Genomic DNA, 20,240 nt, shown 5'->3' with positions numbered 1-20,240 from the left:
CCTAGCAACATGGCTGGATCTCAACAACATAGGACTTCATTTAAAACTTAAGGGACAGGACAAAAGATATAACAAGACCATTATGTCAGTTGAAAATACATGCACAAAATTTATCTATGGTAATAGAAGTTAGAATAGTGGTTATCTTGGGGTGGGGCCAGTGATCAACTGAGAGGAACATAAGAGAGCCGTCTGAGTACTGGAGGTCTTCTGCATCTTTAGCTGGTGGTGGCTTTGAGTATAGACATGTGTGAGGGCCGCTGGGCGGTACACTTAAGATTTGTGTGTATGTGTGTGTATGCATACAAAACAATAATACCTATTTTGCAAAAGTACCACAGAAAAGAAAAGTTAACACACCTGTATGGTGGTCAGTGGGGTTGAGGGTAAAGGGAATGGAGTGGGGTGGTAAAAGGATGGGTGGATAGATGGGTAGATGGATGGATGGATGGATGGGTGGGTGGATGATGGGTGGATAGCAGGAAGGATAGGTGGATTTAGAGAGATAAAGGGGTGGATGAATGGATGGTTGGATAGATGGATGGACTAATAAATAAAGCTAATTGATGAGGAGGTATAATGCTACCATTCTTGACCCACCATAGTAGGCACGTTTCCAGTTGAAGACATCAGAAGCTGAAACCAGTTAGCTTCAGCATTGAAAGAATTGATCAGAAGGACATTGGTCAGCTCACAGAACCAGCAGCAGTGCGGAGGAATCAGGCCCGGAAAGCAGGCTGCCCCCAAGGGAGCCAAGATGCAGCAGAGCCCCTGGCCCTGCCCCCTGCACGTGGAGCTCCACTGCTGGACCCTGAGCAGGCAGACTCTCCTGGTCTTGAAGACTCTCTGTGTCTCCCTCGAGACTCAAAGTCCCGAGTGAGAGCATACAGTTGGACAAGCGAAGACACATGGCCGACCCAGAGCCACAGGGGTTGTGGAGAAGGGAAGAGCATCTCCATTGCCCTTTGGCTCCTAAAGTGATGGACAAAGGCGACACTAAAGGGACTTCCCCTAAAGAGAAGGGGCGTTCCCAGGCTGAGCATCCATTCCTGCCTCACAGCTCTGACCCAGCAGAGGTGGGGAGAGGAGAGGAGAGCCGGTCTCGGGTTCAGGCTGTGGGGCCAGTCCTGGCCAGCTAAACCAGACGCACTTTGAAACATTAAGCCCCAAGCAAGCAGCAGCCAGGAGCAAAACTGCAGAGATGCAGAAAAGGTCAGTAATCAGCTGAGAGTATGTGATGTTATCAGGGATTGTCCATCGCAGGGAGACCAACTGTGGTGGTTTGCCCAGGACTAAGGGGGTTCGTGGGATGCTGGGCTTTCTGTGTCAGTACTGGGAAGGTCCCAGGCTAAGCCAAGCAAGGTGGTCACTTGGCCCCATCCAGGAAGGGATGGGAGAAGGGAGCTCTCAGAAGGCTCAGACTCCATCCCTCCCCAAAGCTGGGCCTGGGCCTCTTGATTCTTGAAGGCAAGTTCTGAAAAAGTTTGATTGAGTTTGGGAATGCAATAAAAAGAAGGTAAGTATTAATGACTCTTTTTCCCCAGGAACTTCTGATTGAATCTAGAGTGTTTATCCATTATTTGGGGCATGATGGTAATGAGGTAGAATCGCTATGCTACCCTGCTAGCTCCACCCAGGACAAAAACTCATTCTGCACAGCTATGAAAGATAAATCCATGGAGTATATGACAGGGCCCTGTAAATTGGAAAGCATTATGCAAATATAAGTAAGATATTGTTATCATCCTGGTTTGTGAAAGTCCCTTGAGGTATTGATGATTTTTTATATGACAAAGCTCTATGCTTTTTCTGTGCTGAATTAATAATTCACTTATGCTAATACAACAAAGAAATCCAGTTGCCAGTGTCTCAAAAACAACTTCTTCATATGAATTCTAATGTGGCTGTATTTTCCCCACTCTTCTTTTCAAGTTTCATATGGGAACAGGTGAGTTGCAAAGCCTGTGGACTATTTGAGTCATAAAGAGTAAATGGTCATGGACTAAAAAAAAAAAGAGTAAGAAATATTCCTCTGCTTTTGCTTAGCCTCAGAGCATATCCCCAGGTACAAGCCACTTGAATCAACTACCCACCTTTCTGGTCAAAGCATGAGAGACTTGCACTGATTTGACAATTTTGCCCCTCCCCTAAATAAGCCTGCTTTGTTCTCCACAAACATGCAAGCTGGGCTGACCTCATCCCAAGGTAAACCAAGGTGGGAGAGGGCTGCTCTGGTGGTTAAGGGGTTTCTAAAGCTTTCCAGGTGATCAGACAGATTCTCCCTCTGTGAGAGACCTCTAGTCCCTGGAGGTGTTCTGGAATGAGGATTAAGGAATGTCCGGAATCTTAATGAGCGCTTTCCAAAGCTTCCTATCTGGTTGCCTATGGGCTCTCTCGGTCCACACCCCCATCCATCTCTCTGAGCACTGAGATGAAATGGCTCTTGGAGGATGCAGTGCGATCATCTATGCCACAGAACATGCCACACTGCTTCACGGCTGTCACAGGGGCTCACATGTGCCCAGGGCATCCTATGCCTGGTGCTATTCTGGGTTCTCTACCTGGGAGGTGGTAGTGGGAAGACACCAGAGGTAGATGGCCAGAATTAAATGCCAGCTCTGGTGCTCTTAATTGCGTGGCCTTGGGCAAGTTCCCTAAAATTTCTGTGCCTCAATTTCCTTATCTGTAAAATGGGAATGGAAATAGTAATTCACCTGGAGGGTCATATCAGCTGACTTAGCACTGTGGTGCTCGAGATGTGATCTGGGTTTCTCCAGGTCCTTCCAAAGGGTTTGACATCATTTCCCCAATAACACTGAGATGTTCTTGGCCTTTTAAGCTCACATTCTTTTAGGAGCACACCAGGGAGTTTTCCAGACACTACACGGAATGTGATATTGCAACAGAAGTTACAGAGATGTGCAAAAATGGAAAATGATGCCCCTCTTTTCACTAAATTCTTAGTTTGGAAAATAGCACCTATTCCCATAAAAAACATATGTAATGGGTTGACGATTACTATTTTTAAATGAGTTAATAAATAATTGTAAAGCCTCTCAGTGTTAATTTATAATGCAATAAATATCGATTTCTATTTGTAGTAGGGATTTGGTTACAAAAACTCTTTAGGGTTCTCAGTCATTTTTAAGGGTGCCAAGGGGTCCCAAGGCCAAACCTCAGTCAGGGATGTGAAGCACTCGCCTGATGCAGGAAGCCCCAGCTGTGCACAGCCTCCATTTCACAGAAGGAGACACTGAGGCACAGTGAAGACGCCAAGCCAGACAGAGATCAGAACAGAGGCAGTCTCAGAACCAGGCTTGTCTGGACCCGAAGCCTGTGCGTCTGGTGGACACTGAACTTACCCCATTCAATCCTTGTTTTATCTAGTGATGTGCTGAGTACGACTGCATATGTTAGGCGCTCAGCAAGGCTGGTTGAGTGAATGAATGAATGAATGAGCAAAGGAGCGGGAGCATTCCCTCTTATACAATATAATCGAACACACCCTGTGGGCCTCCAAGGGCTGAACCACACCGCCCGAGGGCAGGAACCCATCTGTCTTGACCTTGGGGGTCTCAGCACAGGCTGGACTCACAGTAGCTGTTCAATATGCATCAGCAAGCCCGGGAAGGTCGGGGTCTCTTCTTCACGAAAGCAAAGGTTCTTGTTGGAGGAAACCATCATCTGTCCTTATAATCAGCCCCATCACAAAAACTGTGTCTTGATGAGAACCAGAGGAAGCCCTCTGGAGGCTTATATATAGAAGAGGATCTTCCAAACTTGGATGCTGAAGAGTCCTAGGAATTCCGAAAAGCTTTCCCATACTCAACCGTGTCTCACCTCGACATTCAGTGAACTCCTGAAACACCATTTAAAGTCAGACACTGTCTTTTGTCTCTCTTACTTTCAAGGTAGAAAATGGCTGAATGCGTCCAGAGGTATTTCATATTCAAGGCAGAGATGAACTCTATTCAGACCAGGCTATTGCAAGGGCTACGCGGGAAGGAAAAATCACAGGTGCTCCCACAGAGAGAAGACAGGGTGGGGCCCTCACAGGTGGGGACCTTCCTCCCCCTCCACGCCCACCCCGGTCCCCTACAATTGCATGGCTTTATGGGGGTGGGGTGGTTCTACTCAAGTGCGCACACGGGGGCTGCTGCTCCCCGTCCCCACGAATTCCCCTCTCTTGTACACCAGGCAGTCATTTGAAATTCATGTTTAGGGAATTGAAAGCTCTGTTTCCTCCCGCCACACACGAAGCCACCAAGTAGTGACTGCAGTGGTCTCCCCTCCCGCCAGCTCCTAGGTTTAGGGTCGAAGTTAACTCGATTTCCACCTTTATGGTCCCTGCTGTTCCAAAGAATATTATTTTATCCAATCTGTCAGTAATTTCCAACAATCTCATTATAAAATCAAAGGACACTCTGTAGGGTTTTTTTTTTTCTCCATTCATCCTCCTATAGGCTCTTTCTCGCCCTGATGAAATGGTGATGAAATCCACACAATGAGGGGTCTGAGGCTCCAGCGGACATCCCCCTTGCACACGGAGCCATGTTTTCAGGTTTCTCAGAAAACCATTACTTCTTTAGCTCTGTTAATGTTCTGTGGCAGATGTGTCCCATGGGAGGGGACCCCAGCTTTATTTTCTTTGCCACTTGCAAAAATTGAGTTGTCACAGTACCGGGAGTCAACGAACGTTTTTAATCCCCCCTGCTGGGGAGCATTTAGCTTTGGGTCAGCTGCACAGGCCAAGACAGGTCCCAGGACAGCTGGGAAAAGTCCATCTTTGTTACCCAAGGGCTCCATGCCGCCTTTAAGCCACCGGTGGTTTCAGATGTTAAATGTTCTTCATTATTAACAGTTTTCTTAATTAAAGACCAATATGCACCTTCTGTTCCCAGGCCCCCAGCCCTGAAGTGTTCTCTTCTGACACTTTGAAACCAGCACATTTTGAAGGGCTTTATCCCCGATGTGCTCCTAGTCGGATGTGAACCGTTTTTGTAAGTACCAAATAGAAGATGACTCATCTACACTGACCCAGGAATTGGTTTTTTAATTGGATGAGCTCTATGGGGGAGAGCTCAGCTACTAATTGAAAAGGTTAAGCTTTTCAAACTTTAAATCTATGTTAAATAAGGACTAAGACTGCTGAGCTGAACAAAGCAGTCCCCGTGGGGAGGCGTCCTGAGTGAATCCTGAGCGAGGGCCACAAATCATTACAGCCCGTTCTTCCTCAAGCCAAAAATAGGTTTGTTTTTCAAATGCTTCTCCACCATTCTCTCTGAGTGAAGAGAGAATGAGGGAGAGAAAGAAAGAGACTCTGAATATGAATCTAAGCTCCTGGAATGTTATTAGATTCCAGTTCCTTCAAACTCTGTGCCTGTGTAAGTCAGAAGACAAACTGCTTCCCCCTTGAGCCCCGTAAAAGCCAAACTGGATGGCACATATTTGGAATCTTCTGGACGTTACAGTGACTTGTTCCCTTCGTTGTTGCATCCAGATGACTGCAAAAGTTGCAAGGCAGTTCAAGCCATCCACTCCTTCATTAGAGGGTTTACGGGCTGCATTCTCTAATATTGCGGTTGACTGGGCCTTTAAGTATTTTGTTTTATAGCTTAGTTATTCCATTTAGATGAGCCATTATAAAAATCACAATGGTCAGGTTAAATGGGATGAAAAAACCCAAATGGGTCAGTATGGAATTGCATGCAACTCTGCACACTCCCCCTTGAGCCACATTGAAAGAAGCTATTTTAATTTTTGGTACCTCCCATTCTCAAGAACAATACAAATCTTGCAGGCAGGAGTGCATATTTGTGTTTTAAGCCAATTTCCAGTTTTCCAGTCCCAGAGCCTTTTTCCTAGGTCGCCAAGCATGCTGTGGACATTTTGGTCATGGTGCTTAGGATAAAAGCATACGTTCACTCTGCCTATAAAATTCTCCAGATCCAGCCCCCTGCAGTCTCGTCCCAGCCTCTCCGGCCACTGTCCCACACCGTGCCCAGGCCACACCGTTGTCCTTCCAGGTCCTCCAATTCCCCCTAGAACATTGTCCCCCTCTCTGCCCTAATCCAGCCCTCAGAGTTCAGCTTAAAGGGTCTCCAATTCTGTTGATACCCTCAAATAATTTTCTCTTTTCTCACCTGGTATGGTCCCTTCTTAGCATTTGTCAGCCTGTAAGTAAGTATTTTGTTTAATGACATCTTCTCTACCAGACTTGTTCCTTGGCAGATGGCAGATGCTCGATACATATCTGTTGGGAAGGGAGGGAGGGGGCCGGAGTGGGGCCTCACTTAGCAGCTTCTGCGATGTGCCCCCAGGCGCCCCTAGTGGGGGTCGGCAGGCGCTGCTGGGAGTGCCGTAACAGGCAGCCTTTAGGGGTTGCTTCCTTCAGGGATTTTCTCAGCTGCAGAAAGCCACCTCCCCCAAGGTCATCCCGCTTGCCCAGCACACCCTATGGGTTGGCCAAGGCTGTCACCACGGCTTGTATTAGGGCTCAGGCTCTCCCTCCGCCTCCCCTGCTTCCCAAGTCTCCTTTGCGCAGGTGTGGATCAGCCCAAAAGCCCTCCCAAAAACGCCTCTGGCTCACCAAGCTCCGTTTCGGCCTGGCTGCCAAGAAGAGCCAACCTCAGTGGCCCATAAACCTCCCTGCAAACCTCCCCCAGCGCCTGGGAGGACCCAGCCTCTGACACTCAGGTTCCCAGGAGGGAAAAGACCAAGTGCTATTCCTGGCAGCTCCTCTAAGTTGAACCACAACCGCTTTGGCAAAAACCGTAGAAGAAATGGCCTTTCTGGAACCACTGTTGGAATCAGCAATGAGGCATCTTCAAGTTTCTTTCACATGATTGAAAGTAATTTTCAAAGTAGAAAAAAAGTCACAGAAAGTGTAGCCTGGTGCCTGGCAACATACTAAATACCCAATAAATGTTTGTTGAAACAATGAAAGCTGCTTTTTTTTCTTGTTCTCTGTTTCTCCCTTAAGAATTTAAAACCAGAAAAAGATAATAAGACTAACACATTCAGCCCCATGCAGTTATTTCCTTCAAATCACTTGTTTTAGCACAAAAGGGATAACTACTTGTGATGTATTTTTCCATTATTTTTCTTTGTGCAGGAGGTTTTTAAATTAATTTATTCTCTTTCTGCATCAGGTTGTCTTATAATTGAAGATGTGAAGTGTTTGTCTTCCCAAGGCTTTCTGGTGATGTCTTTTTTGCTGTTAACATCTTCTTTGTCTACTCTTCTGATCGCTGCCAAATTGCTCACACAACAGCAACTCAAGTGCATGAATTATGAGACCACATAGGCATTGCTCACCTCTATTTGAGTCTAAATGTCTTAAGAGAGAAGTTTTATTTTATTTTTTTTCTTTTTGCAAAACAAACACAATCAAACCTTGATTAACTAGCACATTTTGGGAAGGGGATGGTCTAGATAATTTAATTTTCTGGGCAATTCCGTTAACCAGAAATCCATTGATATTTTCAAACCCTGATGCGGAAAATCTCTATAAAATTGTTCTTTGTACTCTTAGCGAGGAGAGTGGAGCACAGCGGGGATTTTTGGAGGCAGAGCACGGTCATGGCGCAGCAAGAAGGTTGGATGTCAGGGCTGAAGCCCTGGTGTCATTCTCTGCTTTGCCTCTGATTCAGGCAGGGACAAAATCCTCCAGTCCTCGGTGTCCCCGAACAAGGAAGAAGCCGCAAACCAGCCAACTGAGGCATCCAGTCAAACCCAGAAGCTTCTGGTGCCTCGTGTCAGCCTTCATTCTCTGTCATTCCATTTGACTCTGGAGGGGAGGGGGGGGTCCATGGTATCTCTGGGGATTTGGGTTGCACTGACCTGTCTTTTGATCTGTATGTATTTCCTGAATGTCCACTCGAAATTCACACATCTGTTCACATGCACTTACCTTCCCATGTCCTGGTTCTTTCTCCTCAAGGTGGGATGACAAGTGAAAAAAAAAAAAGAGAGATTTGGGGTCAACTGACCCATAACCAGTATATGGTCTACTGTGTGTTGAGTCTGGAAGCATGTCTTAATGCAACTGTGGAAGTTCAGGCCTGATGCTGTGGAAAGCACCCTGGCCGGGAATATGGAGCCTGGGCTCTGCTTCTGGTCCTGCCACAGCAAGTCTTCCCCCTGCGCCGTCAGTGGGAGGACTGGGCAGGTCTGTGCTCTCTCTGCACCGTGAGCTCAGCTCCTCTGCCCGGCGTTTCTCAGCCTCAGCACTGCTTGCGTTGCGGACTGGACACCCCCCGTCCTGTGTGTTATAAGAGCATCCCTGACCTCTGCATATTGACACCAGTAGCACCTCTCACCCAAGGTGTGAAATCGAAACTGTCTTTAGACATTGTCCAGTGTCCCCTGGGAGGTAAAACCACCCCTTTTGAGGACTACTGCCTTTAAGGGTCATCTCTTAACTTTTCCTGAGAAAACCCCAAGTTGAGAATATCAATATCACATATCTGATTGTTTCTCTCAGGGAAATCGGGTCTACAGAGCGCCACTGTGGGATCCCAGAGGCACTCATTCCCCGCAAGCTGAGCTACCTGGAAACGAATGTGTTAGTGCAGGTAGACCCACGTTGGCCTGCTCAGGTGGAGGGAAGGTTTGCTGATGGGAATGGAAGCTACTGAGACAATGAGAAAAATGGTAAGCACACTCTCTCCTCCTGCAACGTTCTTTGCTCCACGTGAGAAGAATTGGAGTTGTTGGCATGAAGCAGAAAAGATGGGTCTTAATGCACAGAATGATTTCTTCGTCTCTACTGAGGACAATAAAATAAAAATGATTATTTTCATTAAGTGTTTTGATGTAGGGTTAGATCAACTTCCTAAGCTTTTCCTCTTAGCGTTGTCAGTTCTTAGCAACATCTGATATTACAGTGTTTATGTATTTGTTTGCCTGGTTGGTTCATGAATTGGGATTCCCTCCCCCAAATAAAAGTTCCGTGGATCCTAGATGCATTTTTTATTCCTTTATCCTTATGAGCCTTCTATATACTCAAGCCCTCAGTAAATATTGGCTGAATGAAGTGGATGGAGTGAGTAATGGGAAATTGTTGCTAAATCTTCCCACTGGCAGACAGAACCTTGTCCGGGTGTCTTTGTTCATCTCTGGTCACATGGTAGATCTTCATGAGCAAAGAGGTTACTATGAATTGCATCTTAGAATCTTTCTTTGCTCTTCCTGATTCCCAGTAAGGCATTTCCATTGGCTTACTAACAGATGTGCGTTAAACCCGCTATGAGGTAGGTACTGCTCCAGCTGCTAGGAACACTGGGTTGAAGTCACCACAGGCCCTACTCCAGGGAGATTCCTCTTGGGCCCTATGTACGGCTGTCTCATTTCCTAGTTCACTGGCCCCACGGCCCTCAGTTCTTTAAAAAGAGGACTTTTTGAGTAGGTCATTGTATGGCGTGTGTGTGTGTGTGTGTGTGTGTGTGTGTGTGTGTTGGGGGTGGTGCTCAGGGCAAACACATTGGCTGGAACACCAGCTTATAGGAAAAGCCAGCCTGGACATCTGGCCTTCCCTCTGTAATGAAGTCAAAAGGCCTCCTTTCTGCCGCATGATTCCGTGTTTCACACAATGTACTGGTAGAAGACAACCAGATCTCTGCTCTTTCCAGAGACAAGGCTGCACCACTCTGCCCAAAACGTCCCACATGCAGAGCCACCAATTCCCTGCAGGAACTCGTTTACTCAGTCACTGATGCAGAAAAACAATTCGCCTACTTCCGGGCAAAAATCATACAGACTAATCCCAGATACTGATACTCAGTAGTAAAGGGGGTCAAATTTGTCTCTGGCAGAAGCTGAGGGAGACTGACAGCAAATGTCTGTCACAGCTGGAGACAGGTCCCAGATGCCAGAGAGCAAGGCCTTCTGCATTTGCAGCTCAAAAATCAACAGGCTGTTGCCAAGGAGACCGGGAAGTTGCTCCCCCCATGGTTGCCAGCGCAGCCACATCCATTTGCTTCAAACCCTAAAACATGAAAGCAGGTCTTTCAGCAAACTGATGTGGTAACGGAGTGAATCCCTAGCTATGCTTTCCTCTGTATCACTTCGCACTCTCCAACCAGCCAACAAAACACCAGAGCAAAAGTACACACTTATACGAGGACATTATATGATTATTCCTTTGAGTCAAAAGATGGGGTCATCTTTTGACTTGGAACATTAATTACTCAACTGTCAAGTGTGACCGAAGAAATGTATTTGATAAACCTACAATTCTACTTGTGGTCACAAGTTCTATTGGCTTGGACACAAAATGGGGAGAGAGCTATGCTTAACAGGAACAAGAATAATGAGAGGAACTCATAATGCGTGTACCTGTTAGACCCACTCAGGGTTTCCCCAGGGTTGGGGAAGTACAAGAGGGGTATGAACATGGTATGCAACTGGTACACGGATAGGTCATTTTTAGTAGTTGTAGTTTAACGCATGTCAGAAAATATGCGTAACTACCAAATTACAGCTGAGATTCCACAGACATTATTACTCATGAACGTACTTGCTTCTGGAAGGCAGAGATTATTTAACTAAAATTATTAAGTAAGCAATATACCCACATGTGGACACATACAGCAAAAAGTATTAAGACGGTTCTCAAATGGCAAGTTTGGGATTAGTGGATTAATTTAGCAAAAAAGCTATTAAGATCCATCAGTAAGCATATCTACTCCTTCCATATTCCCATTCTCACTTTTTCTCCCAGTGCCTCATGCCTCCATCGATATCAAGTAGCTTCAAGAGGTACAGACATGGAAGAATAATATTGTGTTTTATGTACAATAAGCCTACTTATTATTGCAAAGAATATATGAATTTTCTTCATAAGGAGGTATTATTTTGACTCAGAATGTTTTCTCTATTAATGAATTACATTAAGTATCCAAGAATTCTAAGGGGAAAAGTTTTTGATTATTGCACTATGGTAATGCCCTAGGTGGCTTCAAAGTGTAGCAACATTTAAGAATTTAAAAACACATTTCTAAGTGTTTGGTGGACAATGACAAGTGAGACACATGGGAAAAGGAAACAGCACCAAAAAAAATGTGATTTGCTGTTACCTAATCCTTTTGTTGAGCGGAATGGGATACTAAAATGGCGGACAGGACGTCTGATCAATACTTGGGAATAATTAGATACCCAATACGTACAGGCTATCACTTGTGGTAGTTTTGGTTAAAAGTGAACAAAGTACACAAGACATTTCCATTTTCAGTTTTATTTTTATCAAACAAAATAATTTAACCATATAAAGAGGAAAGAAACGTCAACCAACAACCGGGAAGCCAATTGCTTCCCTGGTTATGAACAATTGATAGAGTAGTAAGTTCTGAACAGTTGACTGCATTTCAAAGATAGTGAGTCACTCTTGAGGGCTCTAAGTGACCAAATTTGACACTTTTTCTTGGCTCTTCTTCTTACAATGGTAAAGCAATATGCTCAAATCTTCCAATACTCCTTCAGAGTGGATTATATATATTCTCAAATAAGTACAAAGCATGGGTGAAAAGAAATGTGCAGGGTACAAATCTAGATTTTTTGGATCCTGACACTTATATTTAATGAGTTCTAAAAGATAAGGATAAGAAATTGTACCTAAGTACTGAGAAATGTAGTGTTGTTTCAAAAGCCAGTGTCTCCTTCACAAGAACTATGGGAATCACAACTGAAGCGAGGAAAAATGCACAAGCTCTGTTTGCTGCAGTTGTAGAAATATGATCACCATACATCCAGGCAGATCATTTTCTCCTCATCATATTAAATTATGTCCAGGGAGTTGAGCAGCAGCACATTCTGGTATTGACGACAGTCTCTATAACTATAAAAATCTGCTGTACCAGGCAAATTTTGTGCAAAATGCAAATTTCTATGCTGGGAAAAAAATGAATAATGTGATCATTCTAAGTAATGAATGTAAATGCAAGGAAACACTTTTTGGCATAAGGCTGCAAATCATTCATCTTTCATGCCAAGAACTGTGGTCACAGTGCATAGTCGTAAGGCTACTCTTCCCATGTGAGCTCAAGAGGAGGGATTTTAGGAAGGAAATGTTTAACTTGCCCTTGGTTACCTACCATGTTATTGGCAGGATTTTGATTAGAATTAGACTAGATCTAGTTTTGATTAGAATCCAGGGGCACCCTTCCCCTGTTTTGTTTTGTTTTTAATCTCTTGACCAATGAACCACTGGGTTCTGGGTTATGAGTTAAAGGGATATTAGCTTTGTCCAGAACCTCCAAGTTAAACCTAACAGGACAGATGAGTTATTCTCCATCATGCTTTCCAATCAGGAGGATTCAGGATTTAGAAACCATGTGACTTTAAAAGTCACTTAACAGTATATGTTGCCAAGGGGGGAAGTAAAACACTATGGTTCATGGCACCCTGTACACCTTGCCCTGAGAGGATAGCAAAGAATTCAAAATGCCCTTGACCTTCGTCCATGCCAGCATCTCTGAAGTTATTCTCTGTGGGAGAAGCTGAGGCACCAGTTGGTTAAGACCCTTACCTGAAGTTATAATAAAATTAACAACACTAGGGAGGAAGGGAAATCCTTGATCTTTAAACTCTAGTTTTCCCAGCTCTAAAATAAATTTGTTTTCCTGTAATCATTTTACAGTACATACTTGTAGAGTGAAAACTGCAGCAATTGTGAATTGATAGTACAGAAATTTCATTTTCAGTAACCCAAACTGGGTTATAGGTGGCTGATGTTATCCTTACAATGTATCCCTATAATTACATTCCGCTTTCAGAAAACCCGTAGGAAAATTAAGATTTATAAAATCAGAGATTGCTGTTTTATAAAAAGTGTCTTCATTAAAAAAAAAACAAATCTTTACCTTAGGATGATTTTCAATAGCCAATTCCCCTAGGCTCATTCCAAATACATTTTTATTTTTATTTTTTTTAATCCACTGAAATACAGCTTTTCAGGAATTCATGTTGATATAAAGGAAGTTGCACTTCTAAACACTGCCACCTACTAGCTGAACGACCAGCTGAGACAGGATGGTCTGGCGATCTGCTCACATCTGTAAGAGAGACACAGGGAATCGTGCTCTGCCAGGGCGATACGGCAGCTGGCGGGGGTGGTTCTTCCGCCGTCCCGAGGCCTGTGCTCGCTGGAGCTGCGGCTCACTGATTCAGGCACAGCCATCCACTTGACAGTCCAGCGGCCACCCAGGAGCGAAAGATCTGGAATCTAGTTTTCTCCCCCGACCAGTGCCGCCCAAAACAAAGCAGCCCATTTGCCTGCCCTACAGACATGCTGTGTTCCACTCACCCCGTAAGTGATCTGGTTTTGCTTTTAATTTTTGCGTTAGGAGCCAACATTTATAGACTGGATGACTGCACCCCCTTCCCCATCAAAATCTGGAACTATGGGAAAACATTAGATGGAGCTTCTCTGAGTTCACATTCTTCACGGCAATAATTGGCTGAAGGTGTTTATGCTTCAGGTCCCCACAGTCCCAGCCAGACTTCTGTGGGCAGGAGCCTCCCCTGGGAGCGCCAAGCCACTGAGCCCTTGTATAGAAAGAAGAGGGCAGGCAGCTCAACCACTCTTGAGGAAGATTGGAGGGAATCAGGGCTCAGCTTGTCCACCTCTCATTCTCAGTCAGAGAAACTGAGGCACAGAGAGGGCATGTGTCTCAGCCCATTTCCCAGCTAGCAAAGGACCAGTTTGGGTCTTCACTCTTATCCCCTCCAGGACTCTACTTTCCTAGACCTCATCTTTCCTGACAGTGGCATGAATAAGTCAAAGTCAAATAATCACCACATCAGTTTTGTTTGGTTTAAAAAGTACATGACAAAAAACATAATGATAATAATAAAGTATACCAAGGGTATGCCTACAGTCCCTTGACCCCCTTCTTGGGTTTTTTCATGGCTGGACTTGAAATCACTTGGATATTTTCCAGCACATCTGAAATGACCACAGGCATAGGCTAAGTCACCAGGGGAAGTGGTCTCATATTGAAGTTTTCTATGAACAACCCTCAGATGGGAAAATTCATGTGAAGATACCTGAAACTGGACCATCCCTAGTCACAGGCAAGGGCATGTGAAAGCGTGTCCACACGTGTGAGATGTTTTGCATCGCCACCTCGCCTTTGAAGTACAAGATGTCATATGAGCATCATTAACATCAAACGTTAGCCAAAAGAGCTCTCTATACATTTCTAACTGTACAAAATCATTCCAAAAACAAGTATAAAATTGCATTGAAACGCAGCAGTGTGAATCTCTTTAGGTTTTTCCTTTCGTATTTAAGGAGAAGGAGAAGAACGCAGTGAATCCAAGCCTTTGCACACTGAGTTGGCTGATGTAGATCAGCTATTTTCTTCTGCACAGGAGCACACGGGCTTGGAATACTGGGGAATCTTATCTGTGCTGTTCTGCCTTGCACAAGACAGAGGCTGATTTAATTTGACAGCAAAGTAATACCAAGCCCCCAAAATAAAATTACTGAGATGTAAAGCAGCGTCAAAACTCCAATTAGTTTTGTATCCTTGAAGCTTCTGGAGGAAATCTGAAAGGTTCCCGTCACGGTGAGCAGGCATCAATTTAAACTGTAGAGATTACTAAAATGTAACCCTCTCATTGAAATTGCTCAGAGCACAATATGACAGAAAGAATCAGAGAAAAATAAGTGAATTTTTTCCCCCTCAAAAAAAATGACTCATTACAGAGACTGTTCTATTAACTTTTAACACAATGTTCCTTTGCAAGAGCTGGAAAAGCCAAAGGTTTCAGAGGTCTCAACAGAAAAGTGACCAGGGGTAAGATCAGTACATGCTTGTGTCATTGGGTCATACATATGCATTGACCATTTGTGTCACGTTTAAGGATAATCAACATTTCACCAAATCATAGGCATTTGGAAGTATATTTACAACCAAGCTTCAGTTTTTGAATGAATCTGGATTTTGTCTCCAGAATGAACAGAAGGATCTTGGTGCCCAATTCACACCCCATCTCCTTTGCAGGCCACCCCAGTCACCCCAGTAATCTTACCACCTTTGAGGCAAGCACTCAGCTTGCTAATGGAAGAAGTCGTCACCTTGACACTGTGGGGTTCTCTTGTTCACAAACGTGTGGCTTTCTCGGTGAATGCTATTTTACTGGATGAGGCAGCGGGGGACCAGGCGGAGGATGACGCTGGGAGTCAAGCCACAGTCACCCTGTATCGAGTTCCCGGACTTGCTCCCTGGCCACCTTTGCCCTACCTGGTGCCAGGTGAACACCAGAGGACATGACCCAGGGAACCTCGGGAATGGCGAGGCTAACTTGGGTTGGGGGAGGACCTGGGGACGTCTTGGAAAAACCCTACAATGGCTTTCCTAACCCATAGGTGCTTTGAGAATAGAGCTCAGTTCTCCTGTCAGCTTGCTGTCATTGGCTGCAAGGCAGCAAGAGTCCAATGGCAGGCGCCATATTTCTCTGGAAGCTTCATATTTCTATCACTAGCCGGTCCTCATCATCGCTGCTGGAGTCACTGAGCTCCACGCGCGTCTGCTTTCTCATCCCTTCCAAACTCCTCTTCTTGATGGTTTTTGAAGGGGCCTCAGGAAATTCTGTGGTCTGCCCTGTAGAAGGAACCATACAGTCCTTTAGAGCATTTAGTCCAGATCCATGACACTTCTCACTATCATTTCCTAAAGGAAGGCAGGGGACAGCCATCTCCCCACACCCATACTGCCCCCCAGATAGAAAAAATGTCTTATGTCTGTCTTCCTCCTGGTGTGAACTAGTTGAACCTGGTCCTGAACCTGATATATCGAGATAAGTTTTTCCAGTTGACAACAATGAAACCGAACCTGAAACCCTTTGCCCAGGTGAAGATTTCCCTGGCAGGACAGATGCTAACATGCCCTCTGCTGTAACTTTTCTGTCTCGGGATCTCTGTGTCAGAGTCCCCCCTGCAACCCAGCCATGGCCTTGTGCCTCTGCCCTGCAAATTCCCAGGGCTGTGTGACCTGCTCTCTCCCCCGAAGCACAAAGGGCAGCTGCAGAGACAGTATCGTCGTGGTGGAGAGAGGCTCCCTTGCACTCAAAGGCAGGAGGCTCTCGAACATCCGGGAAAATGCACGGTGTGCGATCTGGTGAGACTTGCTCCTGGGACGGTGGCAGCTGAGTGTCCAGTGACCCCACGTCAAGGCCTTCGCCCTGGGGTAGAAGTCCGTCATCGACCATCGTCACACGGGAGTCAGACTGCAGAGATAGTCCTGGCCTGACAGCAGAGTTCTGAGGACGACAGTCACCATGCTCACTGGCAGATGGAGAAATATCCTGCAACAGAGGGCAAAGGAAATTAAAATGGGGTAAAGAAAGGTTCATTGGTACAAAGAAACCTGTGGTCAGAAACGTGGTCCTCAATGAAAACCAGGCCTTGCGTTCTTAATGATTCTTTACCGAGCCTGCACTTCAATCTGATGTTCTCAGTCAGTTCCCATTAATAACGAATTGGTGCATTCACTCTAATAAAACTCCTTGTGGCCACAAAATAGGCTGCTGGGATTACTATGTGTTTTTAATCCGGTTTTGTGAAAAACCAAACCGCTCAATTATCCAACCCATTCTGAGCACCCAATTTCTAGTCCCCACTGTGCGTGAGGCGGACGTGCTGTTTCATAGCACGATGCATTTAAATTTTTCCAGATTAGGATTTTTCAAAATGTGGTCTAGATTAGGATTTTTGTGTTTTTCACAGTCTGCCAGGCAGTGAGGCCACGTGACAGGGACGTCTGCACTGTGACAACATCTCTGTTCTATTCAGGGGTGAATTAACAACATAGTTGGGATTTTTAACAAACCATCAGATCATCCCAAAGGCAATGCTTGAAGTGTGTGTTTGCCTAACAGGCTTTCTGCGTCGGGAAATGTCAGTAAGTGGTCCCTGCAGGTTCCACTATCCTGGACACCAACGACAAGGAAGGGGAGCATAACTGACAGGTAGAAACGGCTCAGTGGCGTCATTCCCACCTTCACCATGTCTTTGGCTGCTGCACTGACAGTCCTCGAACTTGTGCTCAGAGGGAAGCTTGGTGAGGCTTGTCGACCACCATCTTCCTTCTCTCTGTTCCCACAACAAACAGACGATTTTGAGGGGTCACCGGATGGCTCCCCTTGCAGACGTAGACCTAAAAGGGTGAGGCACATTTATACACACCTGAAATTACAGTCAGCCAATAGTAATTTCCTAGTTTATCTCCATCTTCGGGACCAGCTCTGAGCTCACTAAGCCTCAGGTCACACCGTGTTCCGGAATCCAGTTTTCCCCAGAGCCAGTTCACACAATCAAATAAAATGTCTCCACTTCTGCTAAGGAGGGAAGTGGCAAAACCAATTCCCAAGGCAGAAAATCTTTTTAAAATTTTTCACGGGTTTGTTTTTCATCAGAGCCACCTTCCTGGCTACTTTTGTGTAGGTTCACTTTAGACTGGCTTGAATTCTCTGGCCATGCAACCCAGGTCAAGAGCAGGAATTTCCCTGTCTGTCATATACGATGTCTTGGTCCCCTTCACGGCACTGCGCAGTGGGCAGCGGGGCTGGTTTTGTGTTGCTGTTGTTTAGTGGTGCTCATTATTATGATTTGCAGGGAGACGAGGGCGGCAAATTCGTGCCCTTGATAATATCCACGAAGTGGCATCTCCCTTTCATGGGGAGTGGCCTTCCCCCTTCTCTTCACCCTTACTTTTGCCGGCCTCCACTTTCCCGTACTGGCGTGGGCCACAGGTCCAAAGGACCACAGAATCTCAGGACAGGAGATTACATCATGAGAAGAGATCAGAAAAACATTCTAGAATGGCTGTGTCACCAGAGAAAAGCATTAGAGACCGACTTTTAAATTAGATTTTATTTTGATTAAAGTTATAGATGCACAGTGTTTAAAAGTCAAATCTTCATGCTTATTAAGAAAAATAGCAACCTCTGGCCACCCACTCATCTTTTCCCATGTTGGATTCTTTTGATATTTATTTCCTTCACTTTAATCATGTGCTGATAGCTCTATTCTTGACTGTTTTTTTTTTTTTTCAGTTTGGAGGTAAGCCTGTGACTTCTCAGGAGGTGAGGAGGACCGCTCTACCCAGCTCTCTGTATCCACGGCCCTCATTGCCCCTGTGCACATGCTCCCTTCCCAGCCCCGTCTCCTCTCAGTACTTACATAACCATGTCACAATCTTGTTTAGGAGAAGATTCGGTGTTTACGTTGCTGTGACCAGGCCATGCCTCATGCCACTGAACCGTGGAATGTACCACGGCTGCACCGCCTTCCTGGCCACCGCTGTTCTGAGGTGCATGATTACTTTTTTTTTCTTCTACTTAGTTTCCAATAGGCCTGTGTCTAAGATCATCTCCAAATTCCTTCCCAATTGTCTAAGCTTTCATTTCTTTCCTAAGAAAGATGCACCTGGAAACTTCCTGCCCTGTCTGAGTGGACCCCTGCACCACCGAGCAGCTCCCAGGTCTCTGTCACCCTGTCCTCACCTCCTGCTTCCTGGACCACCACACTTCTTTTTTCTTGGTTGGCTTTCTTGCTTTCTTAATGAAGACATGCATTAGCTTCTTGAGAAAGGGTGTGTGAAATAAAATTCTTTGGACTTTAATTTGCTGCTTGTCTGGATATAACATTCTGAACTGGAATTCATGTTCCTTCAGAATCAAAGACATGGCTGCACTGAGTCCTAACTGTTGAGAAGTCTGGAGCCAACCTGGTCTATGATTCATGATCCTTTGGGTGAAGTCTTCTTGTTTTTCTCTCTCTGGAAGCTGCTAGACTCTCCTTTGTTCCCACATCACCAGGACCCTGGGTGTATTTTTATTCATTGTCTGGGCATGCAATAGGCCCTTTGAATCTGAATCATGTCTTTCAGTTTTGAAAAAACATGTTGTTATTTCTTTGATTTTTTTCCCCTTATGTTTTGTCTTTCGTCCTAGAACTGCTCTTATTAGGTTATGGACCCCCTGGTCTAATCCTCTATTTTTCTTATGTTTTCTCTCCTATTTTCTGTTCCTTTGTCTTCTTTTATTTTACTTTTGAGGGAATTCCTTCCATGTTACAGTCCAACTCATAAGTTTCTATTTCTTCTGTTTTTAATTTCTAAGAGCTTCCTTTTACTATTTATTCATCCTTAACGCAACCTCTTATCATCTCAGGCTCCAACACCTTCCCTTCTACCTCTGGCAATGTCCATAATGATTTGTTTTCACTGTTATCGCTGGCTTGCCCCTTCCTACAGGGTCTGTCTCCTAAGTTCCTTTGATTCTGTTTGCTTTTATCTCTCTCTTTCATTTTAAAGGCTTAAATGGGATACCCAGAAATCTTATATATCTGCCTATATTTAAGAAGTGGGCACTAAAAAGCTGACTGGAAGCTCTTTACAAGTGCAATTTGTCACTCATGGCCACCCTGTAGGGCTAGCTGGTTGCCCTGTGTGTGTGGGAAACCCTGACACAAGTCTCTTTGGGTCTTGCACACAGACTGGTCAGCTTCTCCGTGAGGAGTTGCCAACTCCTGCCTGGGAATTACACACCTACTTCTTCTATCTCAAGAGGCAGGTTACTAGATTGTTAAGCACACTAATCTTAAATCAACTTTGAAAATCCAAGAAAAATGCAACAGTTTGGGAAAGGAAGCAATGATTTTTCCTTTAACACAGTTTTCACTTGAGCATCACCTTCTAATGACACAGAAGCAGGTTTTGATCCTCCATTCATTTGCTCAAGAAACATGTGCCGGCCCCTTCAATGCACCAGGCACCCTGCTCAGCTCAAGGATCAGAGAAGAACAAGACGAGGCTCTCTGGCCCTCAAGAGCATCTGCTCCACCATGAAAGAGAAATAAAATAAGTACGGGGATAGAAAAGATCAGTTCAGTTTTGTGATGGGTCACAAAAAAAAATGAGCATGGGGAGCAGAATATTCCAGAAAGTAACAGTAGATGGGGAACATGTTACAGAGGGCAAAGGGGGATGACGTTTTTGTACAATTGAGGAAGGCCTCTGTGAGAAAGTGATGTCTGAAATGAGACCTTCCGGATGAGAAAGAACCTGCCCACAAAGGCCATCGGACGAAGGAGGAACAGAGGCAGGGACCCCGAGGTGGGAAGGGGCTTGGGGATTCAGTAACCAATGGGAGGCCAGCATGTGGGGAAAGAGGGTGCAGAGGGTTGGGGGCAAAATGAAGGTGAGGAAGCCAATAGAGGCTCAGCCCTTGTA

General features: G+C 45.2%; 1 protein-coding gene across 3 annotated transcripts in view; it reads right to left on the bottom strand.

Moving 5' to 3' along the window:
* Nucleotides 1-11,220: 11,220 nt before the first annotated feature.
* The window catches only part of ZNF831 (zinc finger protein 831), a 98,809-nt gene continuing 89,789 nt past the window's right edge, over nt 11,221-20,240 (bottom strand). The window contains exons 5-7 of one of the 3 annotated variants that reach the window (XR_008998042.1): nt 17,005-17,162; nt 13,051-16,311; nt 11,221-11,475 (exon numbers count right to left, since the gene is read on the bottom strand). Coding sequence is in view for 2 of the 3 variants with exons in the window: in XM_057503120.1 (XP_057359103.1) it covers nt 15,472-16,311; nt 17,005-17,162 (998 nt within the window). In the remaining variant the exon portion in view is untranslated. Of the gene's footprint in view, nt 11,476-12,387; nt 16,312-17,004; nt 17,163-20,240 lie in introns of those variants that run through there. The other 2 variants (XM_057503121.1, XM_057503120.1) reach the window with 2 other exon arrangements.

Source organism: Manis pentadactyla, chromosome 5, assembly GCF_030020395.1.
Source record: "Manis pentadactyla isolate mManPen7 chromosome 5, mManPen7.hap1, whole genome shotgun sequence".
NCBI lineage: Eukaryota > Metazoa > Chordata > Mammalia > Pholidota > Manidae > Manis > Manis pentadactyla.
Note: the sequence above shows the minus strand (reverse complement) of the source record. Positions and strands in the feature narration are given on the sequence as shown.